Source organism: Phoxinus phoxinus, assembly GCF_949152265.1.
Source record: "Phoxinus phoxinus genome assembly, chromosome: 8".
Taxonomy (NCBI): Eukaryota; Metazoa; Chordata; class Actinopteri; order Cypriniformes; family Leuciscidae; genus Phoxinus; species Phoxinus phoxinus.
In genome coordinates this window covers 7,892,617-7,913,827 of record NC_136883.1, presented here as the reverse complement: position 1 = coordinate 7,913,827, position 21,211 = coordinate 7,892,617, and the positions used below count along the sequence as shown (strand labels likewise).

The window sequence follows — 21,211 nt, the reverse complement described above, 5'->3', positions numbered from 1 at the left end:
GTGATACAATGTTTGTGAGCATGGCATTGAAAAAAAAAGCACAACAGCACGTCCTGTCAGACTCTAGAGTAGGGAGTGACTCCCTCAGCATCTTTCCTCGACTTCCTGGTTCAGTCTCTTCACCCCACATAATGAAAACAGTTAAACAAGATCTCCGATATTTTATTATCCGTCATTATCCGTTATAGACATTATCCGTTCAGTGGATATCCTTCCAGTCATGCCACAGTGGTTTATGGAGAGGTCCCTCTTTCTACTTTCTACATTCTCCTTCTACATTTAACATTCTGCTTCTTGCCAACACAAAAAACATTGCCTCAGCGGAAGAAGGACCCTCTTGGGCTTTAACTTGTATTATTCAACTGTTGATGGGGGTTTGATATCTAAATGAAGTGTATTGTCTTAAAACTGGGCTTGCTGCTTGACCATCATGTCTGTCCAAGAACTGGTTACGTAACTCTCAATTGTGAAACTGTCATGACAATTTCCAGTCAACAGTTGCCCAAGTTCTTGAGCCTGAGGTACTGTCAAAAATTGTCCGACCACTGCAGTGAGGCAGTTTGCATTGATATGCTTAAGTTTTCATATGCCCTGTGCATTGTGTAAATTGTCAGGACTCAGATGATCACATCTTGTACCATCGCAGTACTCTTGTGGGCTGAGTGGGAAGAGAAAGCCGATACACGAGTTAGCAGAACCTCTGGATTGAATCCAACCTGCACTAGAGATAGAAAACAGAGCATTTACCCTACTCACCCTTTCTTAAAAGTAAAATGACCGCACAGGACAACCTACATTTCTACATTTCCTTGCCGTTATTTGACATGACTCATTATGATACTTGGTTTAACTTACTGTAATAGTCAGTTATGGGTATTCATTTCCAGTATAAGCATATTAAGTTTTGTGGTTTCTCCATGTGCCATGCATTATAGCAGAGCAACTACAGAGGCCCAGCTAACAGGATTATTCGAACTTAATAGTTCAGCATCGTCCTTCCTCAAGCCTCCCATTGGGGCCTGTCTCTTAATCAGTCTCCTTTCCCCTTCTCTCATTAACACCACCCTGGTCCTACTTGCCTCGGGTTCACAGAGAACCTATAACGTGCAACCTATTCCCAGTCCATGAAGCAGGAAGTGGAGTGAGGTAATAGGGTTCAGGTTAGGTTTTGTGGGGTACCTTTGAGGGGTTGTAAATGCTGAACACTGCAAAAGGAAGGGTAGAGCAATGATTCATAGTAACAACTACTTCATTAGTACAGCGATTCGATTACAATTTCATGGTCTGTTTAGTGCTCAGGCCAGGCTCTATGGAAATCAAAGGCTGTGTCCGAAATCGCACACTCTCTTTCAGTAGGTTCTTATTTTGAATAAGTAATTCAAATTCAAATAATTCACGGCCACTAAAAAGTATGTTCTATATAGTATGTGCAGTATGACTGTAATCTGGACGCATTACCACGCAACCTACTAGTGTCATCAAATGCACACTTCAGTATCTTGCCAGAAGAAGTAGGTCATCTGGGTACTTTTTGCTTACTCTTTGATGAATTCGGACATATTTATTTTGTTGCATACTGTTTTTCGCCTACTATATAGTATGCGATCATGGATGCAGCCAAACATTTAGAATGGTAAGTAAAGAACACCATGACCAGCTTGACTTCAGCAATGACTTGTTGGCTGCCATCATGAATTTCCACACTGATCAAGGCTGGTAATAACTTGTCAGTACTGGTGTACTAGTTTAGTCATGTGGTTCTCAAGAAATACTTCTGTCGTCCTAATTGACCAAGGTAATGTTGCTATAGTTAAGCAAGTTTAGTAGGCTTGCTGGCAACCGCTTACATCATTTAGTCTCTTTAAAACATTTTTGATGAGCTGTGTAGATGTCTCGCCATGAGCTCTTGTGTTGCCTTAGTATGTAGCTCTCAACACAGGGGTCTCATGTTAAAGTCATGTCGGAGGTACGGTGTGAGTGTTTGTAGTGGTCTGGAGTGTGTTAGAGGCACAGCTCCCCTGGTGTGTACAGCCACTACAGGAGCAGGAAAGCCAGAGGTAGAAAAGAGCATCTTTGAAACATTAAAGCTTTTGAATAGCTCACAAACTCCCTCTAGCAATGCTCATTATTAGTAATATCCTTTCAAGAATGCATTCTCCCTACCACCATCTGGATCCACTAATCAGTCTGAGGCCTGAGTGTTTTTGCTAAGCCAATGATTTGTTCCTCTTTTACACTGACCCGTGACCAGTGTCATCCAGATCTTTGGTCATGTTGCATGTTGTAAATGTAAAATACCAGACACTCAGTGTGGCCCATGCTGTTTTCTCATGTTTTCAATTAACTGATTACTTGAAAACTCTACACTTAATGTAGATGACTCATCATGATCACAAAAGTTCATAATCATTATCAAAATGTATTTACTTGCTCTGGGTCTGAAATAACTTGCCTTTTTGGTAAAGGTTGTTGTTTGTGTGTGTGTGTTTTTAAAAAAATAATGTTTATCTCAGTGTGGAAGTAAAATGGGTTTTGAATGTTATTTAATGTTGACATTAACTAATAGGTCGCTTCTATTAGATTCTGTAAGTTTTTACTTTAAAAAAATGAGGCAAACCAGACAAGAGATATTGAAACGTATAGATAATACGCAAACTATCCACATTTTCTAATGTCAATAGTGTAGCGAGCACAGCACAGACATAAGTAACATTCAGGTGAAACAGTTGTTGTTGATCAATGCAGGTCAATCCGCGTGATCAACTTAAATCCATTGCGTATTCTACGTATTGAAATCTTTCTTCTTCATGTATTTGAATTTTTATTTGGCATGAATTCCTAATGAAATGTCTGGAATGCACCCACAAAAATGTGCCTAACAACAGTAAATTGAACCTTTAACCCTTTAAGTGTCACGCCCCTTTTTTTTGAATATACATGACAATGCACTTTCCAAACTTAAATGTTTGTAACTCAAGAATGCTTTGGAATATGGATGTAAGATTGGTCTTGTTTTAAAGAAGAAAATTGGCAGATTTTTGTAGAAGTGAAATAAACTGAGAAAGTGTAACAGTTATAAAAGTTATAGAAGTTTGAGTTTAGGAAAAATAAAAAAATAAAATTTTTAATTATTCATATTTTATATAAAATATTTTTTCAAAACCCTGGTGACTCTAAAACTGCACAAAAATCAAAGCCAAAAATCTGAACAAGTTGTGTTTTAAATTTTAGGTTGATATCTCTAAAAATGAGCTTTCAGTAAGATTTTGTTTGGGCGCAGTACCACACTTTTTCACTAGTTGACATTACTGCCCATATAAGGGCGCCTCCATTTCCATATATGGTTTTTTCTTTATTTCTAAAACATTTTCAGACCTTTTTTTCTAAAATAATTGAACAAATGCTATCTTTTGAACTCTTGGCATGAAAACAAACTGAGGTTTCTACCATTTTTTTTCATAATTTTTCATGTGCATCACTATTTCAAAATAAAGGACTGAACACCTTAGGAGTATGAAAATATTATTGTTGCAAATTGATAAATTACAGATCCTCTGTAATTTATTTTGAAAATCAGTCACCAAATATGAAAACTAGAGATTGTAAGCTTTCAAATGATATATAGTTTGTCAGTATTAGTTTAGGTATAGTATAGGATATTACTATTTTAAATATGTAATGAATTTGGGCCCACTGGTGGGCCGGTGACACTTAAGGAGTTTTAAACTGTTGTGGTTCTTATCCGAGTCCACACCTTCATAGTGGCTACAACACATGATCATTCTTTTGTAACCTAAAATGACGAATGTAACAACCTATGGTACAGCCATGACATGTGCCATGTGTCATTTTGGACACCCTGCACAATTTTAATTATAGAATGATTTAGCAAATTGGATATGGTATGATGAAACATCATTGAATCATGATATATGTATGACACTTTACAGTTAACCCAGCTAACAAAAATATGTTTTGCTAACATTGCCATTCAGTTATGAAAAATGTTTTAGACGTTTTAGACATCGCCTAAATACTAAATTAAGTTTCTTTCACTCTTCTAATTCACACAAAATTATATCAAAATGGCGGTTATGTTTTAAATGAACGTAAACGGATAAGATATAAAACACTTGCAGCTCTTAAAATGAAAGCAGCCTAATATTCCTGCTGTGCTAATGTCTGTGTTTTAATGTTAATCAAACAACAATAGAAAAAAAAAATCGCTCACTACTCTTGAGTTCTTGACCACTCTTGTGATATATATATATATACACATTTAAGAAATATGAAGATCGTAATTTTGGCCACCCCTGAAATGGGTCATACCATTAACATTACCTGAGCAGTTGAATTAAATACACTATAAAACCACGCTCATTCAGGGACATGCATTTATTGCACAGACGAAGAACAGAATATGTTTAAAATGCTTTGCTGAAGAGAAGAGGACGGTTTTGTTGAGCTCAGTTCAGCAAGTCCTCTTTAATGCTGTTAAACTGAAATTAAGCATAATGTCTGTCAATCAATTGCATGTGAAATTTGCTGAATTAGTACAGTAGGTGTGTGTGATATATATACTGTATATATATATATATATATATATATATATATATATATATATGCTCATACCCCCCTCCTCCCAACTCTCTGACTCACCTGAATGCCATTGTGTAATTTCCACTTGGCCTAGACCTACCTGAAAGAAGAGTTTATTTCATATGCATCTTTGTTCTGTTGTATTTATATACAGTATTTATGTTGGCCTGTTGAATATTAAATGGATCTAATCTATGTTCAATAGAAATTGTTTGATGATATTTGATTGATGATCAACTTGATAGTATACCTATTAATGCATGCACTTTTCAACTTTGTTAATTTAAAACATGATCAAAACACTATTTTAATAAAGAAATTTTAAAGAAAGCAAATGACAAATATCAGTATCTGAATCGGCCAATAGTTGATGGTTAAAATTGGTATCCGTATCGGCCAAAAATAATATATCAGTGCATCCCTAGTTCTGAGAATGTTCCATGTTAGCTGGGTATGCTCTATTAACCTATGCACTTTCATTCACCTCTTGATCACGTTTTCATTCAACTGGTCCTGGATGACCATGTTTTTATTGTCATTTTTAGTTTAGAATTTTTATTGTGGTTCGTTTTCTCCCGACCCTCAGAAAAATATTTATGTACATTATACATTCAACTTTGCCTCAACAAAAAACAATTTACATTATAATACATTTAATCACATCAGCAGAAACAAAAATAAAGTCACAATTTGTAAACATTTTCCACAGTTCAAAACATAGCAACCACCTTGTAAAACGACAAACCAAAGGCAAAAAAAGTTATTCATTAGCAGAAATCATATAACAAAATATTTAGAAATAGCCATATGTAACAGATTCTATAGTTTAAAAAATGCATAAGAAAAATAACAATGGACAGAAGGATTACATTACAAATAGATAAAAAATTAAGTCAAATCTGAATGTAAACATTACCAATCAAGATAAATAGTTTGGCGATACATAATATATTTGTAAAAATTCCTTCCACTTTGTATTAATTGAAAACATTCTTTTAAAACAGAATTTTTTTTGTAAAAATATATAATCATATGTGATGATGTCCCTCCAATGGCAGCAGTTTACCTATTTTAACTTGCTTGACTACAGCCTGTTCACCCTACAATTTCCCTATGAAGGAACATTTTCCACACATCTGAAAAGGAGGAGTGAGGAGAATGTTGTGTGCAGGTGTAGCGAAGCAGGTTCTTAATATGTGATTGTAGGAGCTCAGCTGATTGGTATACAGGGCTCAGGTGGTTAAGACAGTAGACAAATTAGTATATTAGCTTGACACCCCCTTTTGGCTCAATGTCAGACACGGCCCATGCCACCACATTACCACGGATACCACAACCGCTCCCATCCAGCCGTGCCTGCTGAGATATTTCCTTTGAATCCAAAACATGGTCCCACATGTTCACTCCAGTCATCTTCCCTGTGAAGGCTTGCTCAGCATCAAATGTGTCTGGCTTACTAAAATGCCTGAAGTGACGTCCATACTCTTGCCCCAATAGTATGCTTCCTTTGTTACGTAGCTCATGACCCTCAGCCACTCCGGGAGAGCTTGCAGCTTGTTGACCATTCACCCACAACGAGGCCAAGCCCTGCTGTGAACTCCAGACTGCACAAATGTGCACCCACTGACTCTCTTGTACTGCTCCTGAAGCTTCCACCAAATGGGCTTCACCATTGACTGTAAAAAAGACACTCTGTCCATTCAACACCAGCTGGAGTTCGTAGGCATTGCCAGTTGTGCTGTAAGTGAAGAGGATGGTTTTGTTGAGCACCTGAGTTGGTTTCACCCACAGGCAAATGGTGACGGCATTGGTCTGGAAGGTTTTCTTGGCTGAGACTTCAACATGAGCTGTAGATGAACGTGTGGGGAAGAGCAGTCCAGTGTCACAGCCTGGAGAGAAAGAAAGATTAGTGTTAACAAAATGTAATTATCCCCTGTTGGAAGGAACATAATTAATATGTAGTGATGTCTGTTCCCTTACATGGATAACCATTGCACTACTCCACCCATCACTAGGTGCGCATGATTGCGTTGTTGAAGACTTTAGTTTATTTTCTATGGATAACCTTCACATAGTCAAAATCTTTCAAGGAGGGTTCATCACAAAGTATTAACTTTTTTTTCATTAAAAGGTCAGTATTTTGTGATGTAATCTTCAGTGCATTCATTTTATTCTTATAGGGGTCCTCGGAGTAATGGTTTTTATATTAAACATTTAGTCATTGTGGATCCTGTCCAGTCTTTGCTCCCGCTGAGCCTTTCTAAAGAGCGACAGAGATCAACAGACTTATTCCTTATTCCTTGTGCTATTCATATTTATTTACTACTGAATGTGATAAGAATTGGTCTGGTAGAACCCAACTAGGATCTTCTTTGTGCAGTTGTGTTTTGTAAGCGTGTGTGAGCATGTTTTATACGCATGGACAATTTTTTGCACAATTAGCTGGCATAACCATTAAGAGGACCTTCAACTAGAAGAAACTGAATTACAGTGGAAGGCTTGTAAAACAGTCATAAATTGATGGGTCTTTGGTAATGGGTTTGGTAATGAGATTTTCTCTGCTATGGGTGATTGCTTTGCTATGACAGGCTATGGCTCTCCTTTCCTACCGTAGCTTACAGTATTTTCATTACATTTGTCTTGGGTTTCCTGCTTTGGGAGGATGGAGGGAGGCTAAGTCATTCTCTAAAGTCTCATCTGGTTCTGTTTTCCCCCTTGGACACTTTGGTGTGGTCGCCCTGTATAGCTGTTAATAATTATACCTCCCTCTGTCTTCCATTTACTCTACCTCTACAAAGCTATTTAATTCAGAAGGCATGGGCATTCGCAGATTCAATATTTTTTTGCTTAAGTTGACTGGAAACTGTATCCGGCTTACTGACAAGGTGAAAGCTCTCTTGATGCGGACAAAGCTTGTTTCCCAACTCAGTAGGAGCTTGGGGAAAGTCGTACAGGGTTAAACATTTATTCGATTTGGGGGGATATCAGCCTCCTTCCTTAGGTTTGCTCAGGGGGTCGTATGAGTTGACATTTTGTGTTTGTGTTAGTCAGCCAAGTTGACTAGTGGTTTGATGGAAGCATGTGGTTTGCATAAATCACAGATTTACAGCTCAAAATTTACAGCACCAAAGCAGAATCGTCACCATGGCGGTCCGTTTTAGTCCTATCCAGATTGAGCTTAAAAGACGAACTCGCATAAAGCAACAGACTTGCAAAGGGGGTTGAAATTGGTCCATGATGTTTTGTTGTTCAAAACCTGTAACATAAATCTACATGTGCGTTTTACCCTTCCCTAACACAATGTGTTCTTTAATCTGAGCCATGGGGTAGCATTTATTGCACATAGTTAAACACTTTGAGGCATTGTTTAAATGACACATGTTTGAATCTGGTTTGGAGACATTTCTTTATCCCATTTTGCCTCTCCCTACCCATTGTTTGCTATACTTGCCTCTCAATAAAGTGGCAAAGGGACTGCTTTTGCTTGTTACAACATAGACTGTCTCACCTGATGGAAGCATGTTTGCAAAGGTTGACCTGGTGTAAAGAGTCAGCTGTTCCCGGATGGTTTGCAGCTCACTGGAGATAGTTGCCAGAGTCTTTTCCAGCCTACCTCCATTCTCTGGCTCAATCACTTCTTGCATGAGATGTCGGGTCTGTATGCTCTTGGCTTGGGGGGGCATACCTTCTCCCCCCCATTTCACGCAGCCGTTCTCCAGTCGCTCCAGCCGTGCAGCCTGGTTTACACTGCCAGCCAGAAGCTGCTGCAGGGCTGTATCATGCCGTCTGTACTGATCAGCTGAGACCTCTCGCACACGCTCCAGTGCATTCTGCAATCGCGTCTCTGTTTGAGTCCCAGCCCGTCGAACCAAGCTCTCAACTGCAGACGCACAAGAGCCGCCGTACTGGGCCACAAACTGTAACATCTCTCCTCTCAGACTCTGCAGCTCAACCTTGATGATATCATCGGTATACTGCAGGAGCATGTTCTCTTTCATTTGGGAATTTTCCAGCATTGTGAAGAGCTTATCCCACTTAGTAAAAGCTGGACTTTTGCAGGGTTCGGGAGAAACTGTGATGTCTAAGAGAGAAATCAAGGGAAAGAGAGGGACACAGCAAAATTTAGCTTAAATTACATGGTTTTTATATGTACTCAAGGTGACACCATTTGTTGAGTTTGAAGGGTTAGCAGCGAATAGTGCGACACGGTCCTAGCTTACTCATGTCAACTTTAGTAATGAAATATTGCATCTAAGGCAGTCATAGTTGACTTGCCTTCTTAGTTCTGGAAAACTCAAAATAAAATAGTGCCAAAACAAAAGTGCCAAAGGGTATGACCCATATAGACAAATTATTGATTGAAACTCAACCAAAGAGTATTTTTTCCGTGTTCTACAACAATGGGATGAGCCTAATAACGGCAATCTAAAATCTTCACATGAAATCGACACGTTTCTTCACATGATTGAAAATGATTGTGAAGGCACTAACACATACATTTTCTTCAAAACATAGCTTTATTTATAACTATGGTTTTTTTATTTAAAAATGTTCATAATAGACTCAACAAATGTAAGAAAATGATCAGCTCTTTTGATTTAAATGTAACTTAATATATCTAAAGCTATGTACATTATGTATATATAACTATCAAACATACGCACATTTTTTGTTTCTTGGATCAATCTGGTTAATAAATCATCTCAAAGTCTCTCTCTCTCTCTCTCTCTCTCTCTCTCTCTCGCTCTCTCTCTCTCTCCTCTCTCTCTTTCTGTCCTTCCATCATTTGCTGTTACCAGAGGCAAATAGTATACTCCATAGACAACAATTGAAAACAACAATTAGCTCACAATCATAGTATAACCTCTTCCACAAACAAAACTGTAATTTACATGTCATAACACAATACATGTATTCTGTTACGCTACCACAAATATTCCCACATTCACAAATGTCTAAACACATCCTGGTGAGTTTCTTCTCCCCTGCTAATAAAACTTATTTTTGACATGTCCACATACACTTTGATAGCAGAACTCCTTTAATCCTGTTTATTTATCCTGTCAACACGTACATGTCTCCCTAACTTACAGCTGATAGTACTGATCACAGTGGAATATATATATATTTTTCGGTCAGTTACTCACCTTCCATGTTGTCCCCCTCAGTTATCTCGTTAAAATAATTGGGTTCAAAGCCCACCTCGATGTCATCCTCATAATTCTCAGGTACTGCCATGGACAATGAAGCCACCAGACACATGGCCTGGAGGAATGTCCACATGGACATGCTAGCCATGTGAGAATAAGAACAAGACTCAGTGTTTGTGTATAATGTCTCTTCCTCTCTCTGTTGGTCCTTCTTGTTAGATGCTGAGCAATCGGTTGGCTGGACTCCTGCTTGTTTGGTGAACTGCAGCTGAAAGGCAACTGAGCCTGATAGAGGAGCTCTGTGGTCTATATAAACATTGTGCTCAGAGAGAGCGAGAAAGAGGGGTGGGGGAGAGCGAGAGTTACGTAGCTTCAGTGAGAAATTCTTCGTTGGAGGTAGTATGGGAAGTCAAATTGTTGTACTGCTCCTGCAACTCAGGCAGAGAGAGAGAGAGTTTGGGGGAGGATGTTGGGTAAGAGGTATAAGTTAAGGCAAGTAAAGGAAACCTGGAAATACCAGTGCATTTAGAAAAAGTGGCCTGGAAAGGTCATGGGGAATTTTTGTAATGAATGTACATTTTCTCCAGTAACACATATTTAACACCATATTCCTTACTATAATTTATCCTTAAAACCACGAACACTAATCTAGTCTAAATCCTAAATCCAACCTAGCTTTAACCTGGACCCTGTTATGAATACTGTCCGTGTTCCTTCAACTAACTTGGATCTTAACCCTCAGCCCTAACCCCTATTCATACTCTCAGTCCCTAATTTAGTACGGTAGTAACAAAGTTGAAAAAAGTTACAACAGAGACATGAAGTTGTGACTACCAGAAGTGAAGATAGTTGAGCATACGATCCATCTCCTGTGAGACAAAATCTTTGCCTACAGTGCTTCTCATTTGCGATCATATTTTCAAAAGCTAGGGTCAGTTCTGCAGTGCACCAGTGAACTAGTGACCCGGCGACTAGTGATTACCCTAGTGACAAAAACATATACCAAAATGTTTTAAAATACATTTATTTCATATACAGTATACAAATCCATTAACATATTTACTGGGATATCACTTGAGACTTACTGATATAAATATTATAATTAAACTTTATTTGGAGTACTTCTTTATTGCACAATGCACATTTCTTAATATTAAGCCTAAAATGTGTTTTAATATCACTATTAGTAAGGATAGTATGATCTCTGTATAATATCAATCTGCAAGTTATATAAAGTGTACCTAAAGTATACTTTCAATAGTTCCACTTTGACACAATCAAATATACTTAAGTATATATTTAGTTTAAGTTCAGCACTACAGTACTTCCAGATAATTAGAGTGCATTTAGTACAAAATTAGTTGTAGCAATTTAGCAGACTTTAAGTATACCAATTTAGTATACTAAAAGTACAATTGCAGGGTATTTATATTGAGTACATAAATATGTAAAGGTATTTGTAGTATACTAAGCATAAAATAAATGTATTTCGAATACATTTAGGTATATTTATTTTTCACTAGGGTCAAATTGCTGTAAATGTGATTTGATTCCAAGCTTCCACTCTTTTTCCTAGTCCCAACTCATTTTCTCCAGTCCATATCTTAATCTTGGGAAACAAGACTTGGATCCGGTTCTGGATTAGAATTTGCTGATTAGGATCCACTGTTCAGAAACCTAACTCCAAAATCTGATCCAAAATGATAGGATTGTTTTTTCAAGTATCTGCACACCACATGTCCTTCATGCCCATGTTCTCTTATTTTATCTTATTACGGAATAATTTGCTTTTACTTATTCAAATATTACTTATCTACTATTCTATATTCTGGGCTGGTGGAGGAAATTATATATTTAATGTGCTGGACATTACGGAAACAGAAGTGTACATTCCATTATATGGAAACAGAATGTACACTTTGGGAAGTTGACATTAATATGTCTGCAACTCAAAATGCCAAACTCCAACGCAGGGCCGGCCCGAGGCATAAGTGAACTAAGCGGCTGCTTGGGGCCCCCTGGCCACTTTTTTTAAACTTTTTTTTACACATATTAGATAACTTTAACAAGTGACATAAATGAATGAATGAATAATTAATGACAAGCGAATTCTGATATTATGATCAATATACCTGCCTACGACTGCTGCTGTGTCTGCCAGCGTTTGAGTCATGCGCATAATCTAGACACCTCGCGTGCATAGACAATTCGTGGGTGGGGAGACTTCTGTGATGAAAATAGACTTCAATTTTATTAATATGGTTTTAATAATCTTAATAATGTAACCGAGCGTTCGTATAGGGTTCACCTAACACTAACAGAAATAAGAAAATAATAAACGATGGCAGTTTGAACTCTTCTCCACTTTATTATATACCACACATCAGATCACTAACTCCAAAACCCTGCGACACTCCAGTATCAAGTGCGCATCTACGGCAAGCCCCGAGGGGTAAAACACATTGCATGCACATATATACAACTAGTGCCAGTATATCATTGTTATTGTAACAGACTTTGTTGGATTCTGTCATGATGCATGTACAATCCAACAAAGTCTGTTACAATAATAATCTATTAAAAAATAGATTTTGAGGACAGTTACACCGTCAATAATTGTCCTTGTTGTTGCTGTTATTATGTTTCTGATTTCTCAGTTTTGTCATTATTTTAGCAAATAATTGAGAGAGTTAGTAAAAGAGTAAAGTAAAAGTTTCACAAAAGTGAAAAATTGATGCACTTTCATTATTTAAGTATCTATTTTTTGTAACATTCTATTTTTGATTATATCCATGTTTGTCTATTTTGGTTTTATTTTGTAGTTAAAGATTGCACATTTATTGCAAATTTATTGCACATTTATTGCATATTTGCAAATCATTTATTTATTTTTTTGTGACTGTTTGTTTTCAGAAGTTTCAAAGAGTTAGTAAAAGAGTAAAGTAAAAGTTACAACTTTTTAATTTAAGTATCTATTTTTTATTAAGTGTTTATTTAGTATTAATACATAACCTCACTGTATTAATTTATAATGTAGAATTATAGCGGGACATTTGTGTCAATAATCGTCAAGCACAGGTGACTCCGCGTGGTGGGAGGGGCCCCCCAAATCAAATTCTGCTTAGGGCCCCCAAAAGGCTCGGGCCGGCACTGCTCCAACGGATGGATTTTTCTGCTTATGTCAGCTATGTTTATGACAGCATGGGCATGCCAAGCTTTACATAAGTCATCAGTCCATTTGCAGTCAGAATTATCTTAACGCGTTCTCTGTTCAGCATAATTTTTGCAAGAGTTTTAACTGATGAAGATCACACCTCACAGTCTCCCATATCCCACAGTAACGTGTGTTCCTGCTGAGGATGTATATTACTTGTTGCTTGGTGCAAAAATTACAGAGGCGTATCTGAATGTGAACTCGGAGCAGGGTGACGGGACAGTACAAATGTGAATGACTGGTTTCGTTGTCTAAAGGGAACACAGTGGAAGGTCAGCCTTGGCTAATGCTGTCAATCTGCCACCTTGGAATGAAAAGTGCTGATGATGAAATTTCAGCAGCACCTACACCATAATTGACAACAAAGCTCAGTACTATAAACTAGATTTTAAATTGTGCAGTATATTGCATGACAACCTCACACCTACACAGGAAGTGGGCTGAGCAGGAAGGAAATATTAAAATGAACACCTGGATATTTATCATTCCCTTGAAATCAATTTTTGTAATTTATTGTACATGGAATGCACTTTATTATTTGTTGTACTGAACCAAATGTGTTAATGCTCTGAGTCCATCTGATTTAAATAGGATGATCAGACATCTCGTTTTCCCCGGGACACTCCCGTATTTCAGCTCTATGTTTAGTGTCCCGACTTATTATGAAAAAATCATGTTTTGTTTCATATCTCTTCTTACCTAAATTGTCTTTGCTTGGTGATCATAAAAATGAGTAGTAGTATCAGAGAGCGCAGAGGAGATCAAGTCAGACGCGAAGATGTCAAAGAAGTAGGTGTGTACATTTAATGAAGATCTTCAAAATGAGTTTATCAATTATTATGCGCAGTAAGTTGTGAGAAAAGAACTCAATGTGGTATCGCGCTGAATGACACACACTTATTTAATTTATACAGTGAAGACTATGCAGTGTTATTTAACATGTGTTTACTTTATTCAATGTCAGTTCCTGAAAACAATAACTAGGCCTGTCGAAAGCCCCTTGGTTTATTGTTAACAGTGAATATAACTTTATTGAATCACTGAATATAACTTGGCCTACACATGGTTGATAAGCAATCATATTACTTTAGTCATATGCTAACAAAAAAATGATGGTTACACTTTCCAATTAGTTTCCTTTTAAAGAGTCTTAAAAATGTTTTATCTCTATCTAGGTAAATATTGTTGTTAAATGTTATGTATTTTTAGATAAGTGCTTTAAAAAGAACATTCTGGTACGTGTGAAAGGCTCATAAGTCGACTTCAAACACAAAAAGCTATTAAAAAATGGATCCTGTTAGTGATAGATTCAGTGATATGAAAATAAAACAAACCGTGTTTGACTTTCTTATTATTTCATATATTAAATCTTCCCATGCTGTTGACAAGCTTGTCCCTACATGCAAAACACACAATGCTGGATTTTTCAGAAGGGTATATATGCAACTAATTTAGTGTCATGCAATATAGGAAGTGTATTACTTGGGAACCCTAATGCAATGTATGTGGCAAAAGCATTTTGACACAGAAATTACATTAGGTCTTTTACATGAGGGGGAAATTTCTAAAAAAAATGAAAGATGCCTTCTGCTAAAGCACCTGGCACCTTAAGATTAAATGACTTATCACATGTGATCTTTGGAAGTGAATGAAAGATTGTTAGTATTTCCTGTTAACTGTCTGAGGCCAGTAACATTTCCCCAGTTGTCTTATTATGGAATGTTATGTATAACACTAATCCTTCATTAACACCTCCCGCTGTATGTAGAAACAGGTGCAGGTCTTCTGCAAGCCTAAATGTCCTCCCTGAGCCAGGCGAAACATCTCCTTTACAGAATTATGTCTGTTAACTGACCGCCCTTGACTTAGATGGCTTGCCAGAGCAGAGATTAGATTTGTGGTTGATGATGGGTGGGTGTTTTCTACCATATTTAGTTTCTGGTGACGTGCCATTTTTTAGCAGACATGTGGATGATCAGAAAAAAATGTACATGACACAAAATCAGAGCGTTAGTTACAGATGGGTCTTTGAAATTAGTAGACTAATTCATCAATGTCTGTTAGCCATAACCTTCCAGTACACTTTGCAAAGGTCCAGTGCATAAGTAATAAGCCGCGTTTCCACCGAAATTCCCCGTAACAATTTGTCCCAGGAACTTTTTTCCCATGAACTTTTTTTGCCCAGACCGGTTGCTTTCTGCGTACCGGGAAGATTATGTGAACTCTGCGCAACTGCTCCTCCCAGTCTGCGATGGACAGTAATCAGTTTTGAGCTCCACATTTATAATAAGTATAGAGGAGATTTAAACTGTGCTGCAGTTGTTTGTGAATAATTAACAAAATGACAGAAAAGAGACGAGCACTGATACTAAAGCGTGTTCAGAAAGCTTGTAACGTTAATGCTAGATATAAAATTAGACGATGTATGTTATCAGCTAGTGCGGACATTGTCCGTGAGATGGCTGGGACGAACGCGCAGAAAATACGCTTAATAAAGCCTGAACCTCGTCGTCGGTCCAGCTGTGTGTGTTTTTTTTTTTATTAAATTCCATATTTGCAGACAGACAACTTTTAAAAATGGCGGTTAAAATAGAATGCTGCGTGAAGTCATCCAATCAAAATGCGGCGTGAACACAACCAATCAGCATGTTCAGCGCACAAGTCCCACCCCCGAAAGTTCATGAAGTACTACCAGAGCCCGTCTACGGAGAGCCTGGCCACTCCCTATGGGCTTTATGCACAGCTGCACTACTTCCTGAACTTCAGGCAGCTCCTTTGTTTCCTGTCTGCCATTATTGGACAAACTGATTAATCCAGGTGTGCCTGACCAATTACAATAATCAGACACACCTGGATTAATCAGCTTGTCCAATAATGGCAGACAGGAAACAAAGGAGCTGCCTGAAGTTCAGGAAGTAGTGCAGCTGGGCATAAAGCCAATTAAGTCCTATTGTAAGTCCTTTAAACACGTGCAATACATCCCACAAAGATATATTGATAATCCATAATATTAAAATGACAAAATCACATATATACAATATGCTATCGGTAGGAATAAACATTCACAAGACTCAATTTTACATCCGTAAAACTGAGAAATGTTCTTTATTTGCCTAGCAGCTTGTGCCCTCCCGTGTTAGCGATCCCCCTATCAAAAGCAGAAATGGTTTGGCCTTGTTGTCCAGCGAAGCGGCTGCGGTTAAATTCAGCTTGTTGCATGGAAAGGAGCCTCGGCTTGCACTACAAAAAAATGAAGCCTAATCAGGTTATCAAAAAAAGAAAATAGTGGAGAGAAAGGGAAAAGGGAAAGAAAGCTGCAGGAGGGCAGACAACTTCTGACTAGTTTTTTCGAGGGGAGGAAGAATGGTGAGGCTTGCGATAGAAAAGTGTAACTTTGTAACTTATTACTTATCCCTTTACCTCAGTGAAGTAGTCTTGTCAAAAGTAGCCTACTGGTGCTTAATACAAAATAAATCATTAAATTGCGCAAATGTGACGATACCAGTCTTTCTGGGCGGTTTTACTGAGTACTAAGACTTAATTAGATGCACGCAGATAGACGGCTGCATTCAAATGGTCCTCGTTTACAGCGTTCCTGTTTGCAGCGCTGAGGTAGCCAATCACAGAGAAGTCTGTTGAGCGTATGAGTGTAGCAACAAATCAGAATTCCCATTCGTTCAAAATTGAAAAATATTTGAAGGCTACATTTTTATGTAGCTATTATTTACATTTTTAATTATATTATATTATTAATGTTAATAATTCACTTTTTTTATTGTATTTTTTATTTTCTAATAAATAAAAGTTAAAATTAGTCTGTTTTAAAATGTCTTGCTATGTTATTGCAATTGGTTCACTGAATTTAACCTTGTGAAAATAAAAAAAAAGCTTTGAATAGCTTAATAGTGAAAATAAAGCAATCTTGGGTGTTGTAAGGGGCCCATCCCTTCGTTCTGTGACCGGGGCCCAACATTTGGTGCTACGCCCCTGGCTGCAGCAGCAAATCTTACATGCTCACAGCAACGTGTCTGTCTGTCTGTCTAATGGAAGTACTGTAGCAAGTCCATACTTGCTCTGCAGCAGCAACAGTATGCGTAGCAGATCTAGTCTGCCAAGAACAAATACATTAACATTGAAAAATATCAAGAGATTGATTACATTGGCATGTTAATGATTGATTCATTACAATGCCAAAACTTCAATAACAAACACTCAGAGAGAAAAACATTGTTAGATTTATGATGTTAACTGTGGAAACGTGCCATCACAGTCTGTGAAAACGCTCCAATAGTGCTTCAAGAAAAGGGCTCAGATAATGAATCCACCCTCACTCATTTTGCATGAGAAATGTCATGTAAATTTCCACAACAGTCCAGTTTGTTCCTTAGTTGGATGTTCTGTTCATCTTGTTTTGTTTTGTTTTCTACATTTTTTTGTGTGTACATACGTAAGTGGCATTTTGGCATAGATTATGGCTACCATGGTAATTTTCACAAGGGAAGTGTGCTGTATTGATTGATTGTTGGTTTGAATAGGTAATGCCATGCTGTTGAGAGTGCTGCCATCCGTATATCCACGACAACCAGGGCCAATCCATCAACACATCCGTGAGCTGACGGCGATGATGTCCCAGCTGGACCAGGCCGGCAGACACCACCTGCTCAGACTACTGCAGATGATTTCTGACCTTCACCCCTTGGTGAGTGAGGAGAGGTGGATGAGTGAGTGAAAGAATGAAAGTGGTATTTGGGGATGAATTCTGGTCAAGGTGAGTTATTCTGAGTAACAGAAAAAAAAATCACTTAAAAGTCACCAAGGGAATGAAGGGGTGGGTACACAAATCAGTGCAGAGTGAGTTATTAAGCATTTATTTTAAAACAGACAGCTGCAGCACAAGGTCAAACACTATAAAACAGTTTGATGGTTGACGCCTCTGCCGATACCATAGCAGCCGCTAAACGGATGGGGAAATGTAGGAAAACACGGCATAACTCGCTGGCCCCCCACGACTCTCAGTGAAGACAAATTTTACTGGAAAAGAAAAGGGGAAACCACACTTTTGGCAGAAAAAGAACAAGTCATCTGTTTTTTTACATTTTACATCTGCCAAATAGCAGATGTGCGGAGTCAGAAGTAAAGAATGCAGTAGTCATGAGGTGTTAATTTTGCATTGGGTAACTAGCACATGCATATCAGTCAGCTCATCAGTGAAAATACCCACATTAACACATTGGGTGCTTTCAATAGTGGTGAGATTAGGAAAGACTATGAGACAGTATCTTGTAATTTGTCATTTCCATTTGTGTTCATTTACAGAAACAGGAAATGGGAAAGCATTGGAAACTGGTTCTACAGTACTTTTAAGGATTCATATTATCATTCCTCAAGCCCAAAGTCCAAGGCCATAACCTTCATAGACACTGAGGAAAAAGGTCAAGGTCAACCCCATATTAAGATTAGTGGTCAACAAAAATGGGATTTTCAATGGATGATTGATAAACTTTTATCACTAACAGCCTTACAACGCATCAAAATATATGTATTGTTACTAACCCTAAAACAGTTCATTAAACGTTGTGCCAAGAAACTTTTTTCTGTGCAATAATGATGCTAAGCTTGAATAATGAAATGCTGATAAAGGCTAGAACAATTATTGTTCACTTGGGGAAAAGCTTTAGCCTTTAATTCAAAAGGTTTTGGATATCATGAAAAACATGAATTCAGTCTAGTGTGTCTAAAGTTATGCATGTGACTCGTTCTCAGGCAGTTTGTTTCAAAGATGTACTATCTGCTTACTGAAGACTTGTTAATATTTTGTAGACACATATACGTTTTTGCCCTTGTAATGTTTAATCAAAAATGTCATAACCAATCATTTAGTCTTCCTAAACCCTGGCCTTGCAAGCTCATGTTAATCTGCCATCAAAATCTAATCAACAACAGATTCATAGAACCAAGTCTCCATCCTACATTTTTCTTTGTTAATAATCCATTACACTCAAATGAATGTCACAATACTGTATATCCAGATATTCACTTTATGATGACTATATTAGTCTGCCAGCAGGAACAAGTACTTACCAGCATAGACTAGCATAGAAATGTATAATAGCTTTTCTGTTTAAATGGATGGATTGATGGATAAAAACAAACAAAAAAACAGGTGGATCAATAACCTTCCATCTATTGTAAATCAGAAATCATTTCAAAGTGGGGTTTTCCCAGGCCCTTTCTGCTCCACCACCAGAGTCCTGCAAGGGTCATGTTTGGTAAACCCGCTGGTAGTTTATATAGAGATTTGGAAGCAAATGGGATTAATTCAGATTAGTCAGTGTTTTTTACATCCTGGCAGAGGCTGGGAATCCTGCTTCTCACAGGACGTCCTGTCTGCTGTCCTGTCTGCCTCACCAGATCCTTGTTATCTCCTCTCCACCACTGCCAGTTCAAAGGTTTCCCAAATAACAATGAGAGGATTAAGAAAATCCTTGCTAAAAGGGTATCGTTAGATCAATTTCATGTGGAGAAAAGAGTTCATGTGACTCATGTGACTCATATGCCTCTGGTCATCACTACAGTTTGTAAGACATGACTCAAGATGTCAACCAACACACTGATGATCTGTATTTCTTTTGTGAGTCACTTTTTGAAGGTCATTCACTGCTTTGCAGACATTAATAAATCTTGAAAAACTCTCAATAGGGGGAGGATGATTACGAGTTTCCTTCTGCTCTACCTTTTTTCTCTCTGTGTTACTATCTCCATCAATTCTTTTCCACAAGCTCATATAGGAACCAGGGACGCTGGTTAATGGGTGGGCGGCACTGAACTCAACCAACCAGAGTGCAGTGGTTCTTTACGCAGCACGATTAGAACCATAAGGGACCTCTGATGAAAGAACTGTTCGGGACCAAATGAGTGTGTTTGTGGTGTTTTTACAATTTTTTTACATCTCCACTGTGAAGGATCCAGATAGCCTGTCCCTGTGTGCTTCCAAGAACAGCAGAGAACAAACTTTTCCATCTCATGCTTCTCCTTCCGTCCTATTTCCTCGGCCCGATGTCGTGCTGTACGCTTTTAGTGCAATATAATAGGTCTTACGCTTTAACCCTTCTGAATAATCTTGTCTTTTTGTCTCCTCAGGTTTTGTCGTCTTTGGTACCATCGTTGATTGGTTACCTCAGTGACAATGATCTCAGTGACACTGCCCTTGCTGTGTTGGTTAACGTGGCTCAGGCAAGCCCTGCCTCTCTCGCTCCCTACCTGTCTACACTGAGAAATGTAGGTCAGAAGAACCCTTGGTTGTTGGGACACATCGCTAAGATCCATGGGACAGTGGGTCTGACTAGTGAGGTGGGCATTTATGTGTTCTGTTCATGCATTAAAAGCTTGTTCTAATGTCAGAATGCTCCTAGATTCATCTGACTGAGTGTTTGAAAACTAGACAATCATGACATTCATTTTAATTTGTCGCTTAAAGAGCCATTCAGTAGTTTTTTAGCCAGCATTATGATTGTTATTCTTTGTCTACTTTAAAGGGTAACTGTTGCCAAAATTTAACCTAGGCTCTTTTTGTTCATCTACCCGAGTCACACTTTCGTGTAAAAGCAGAATTAGAATGGAAACACCACTTTTAAGATTGAACGTATTTTTGTTTTAGGTCAAAATGCCTTTTGAATGGGAGTGAATGGGGCACTTCTATGATAGCATCAAAATCGCTGTTTTTAAAACACTAAGAAGGCTCGACACAACATAAAACTGCTTGAAGTATCACCAGGAGCTCTACACATGAACTTGAGCATTGAATTCATTGTGTACACAAAGTTTACTAAAAAGAAAGGTTTTGTACGACTCACTTAATCAGTTAGTGTCTCCTGTGGCTGGAATTTTGTCAGTCAAAAGTAGTCGATCTCCGAATGCAATGTAACAGGGAGGAGAGTAAAGATGGAAAGCTCATAAAGCTTAGTTCCATATAAATTCACGGATAATTTTGTCGTTAGTGAACGTTAGTGAAAATCAATATTGACCTTGTATTTGAAAAAGGATCCTCGTATAATAAAGAACTGATTCAGTGATACAGATCGACTATTTTTGACTAACAAAATGCCGGCGGCCGGGAAGAACAACAGCTATAGTGAGTTGTTCAAAACCTTTTCTTTTTAGTAAGCTTTGTGTACACAAACAATGTAGTCAACTAAGCTTTATGAGCTTTCCATCTTTACTCTCCTCCCTGTTACGTTGCTTTCAGAGA

At 38.0% G+C, this 21,211-nt stretch overlaps 2 protein-coding genes across 6 annotated transcripts in view; one reads left to right on the top strand and one right to left on the bottom strand.

Annotated features, from left to right (window-relative positions):
• veph1 (ventricular zone expressed PH domain-containing 1) overlaps positions 1-21,211 on the top strand; it is a 119,601-nt gene that overhangs the window by 36,318 nt on the left and 62,072 nt on the right. For all 5 annotated transcript variants that reach the window (XM_079620286.1, XM_079620288.1, XM_079620290.1 and 2 more), the window contains 2 exons: positions 17,499-17,662; positions 20,104-20,313. In XM_079620286.1, coding sequence (XP_079476412.1) covers positions 17,499-17,662; positions 20,104-20,313 — 374 coding nt within the window. The remainder of the gene's footprint in view (positions 1-17,498; positions 17,663-20,103; positions 20,314-21,211) is intronic.
• ptx3a (pentraxin 3, long a) lies at positions 5,098-10,059 on the bottom strand. The gene is made up of 3 exons (XM_079621529.1): positions 9,747-10,059; positions 8,108-8,680; positions 5,098-6,488 (listed from the first exon to the last, which is right to left on the bottom strand). The coding sequence occupies exons 1-3, from the start codon at positions 9,895-9,897 to the stop codon at positions 5,857-5,859; spliced, it is 1,356 nt and encodes a 451-aa protein (XP_079477655.1). The 5' UTR covers positions 9,898-10,059; the 3' UTR covers positions 5,098-5,856.

Coding starts and splice junctions, on each gene's coding strand:
- ptx3a (XM_079621529.1), bottom strand. CDS start 9,897: ATGGCTAGCATGTCCATGTGGACATTCCTCCAGGCCATGTGTCTGGTG. Junction 8,681..9,746: donor TGAGGGGGACAACATGGAAG/GTGAGTAACTGA, acceptor TTTCTCTCTTAG/ACATCACAGTTTCTCCCGAA. Junction 6,489..8,107: donor TGCAAACATGCTTCCATCAG/GTGAGACAGTCT, acceptor CTTTCTCTCCAG/GCTGTGACACTGGACTGCTC.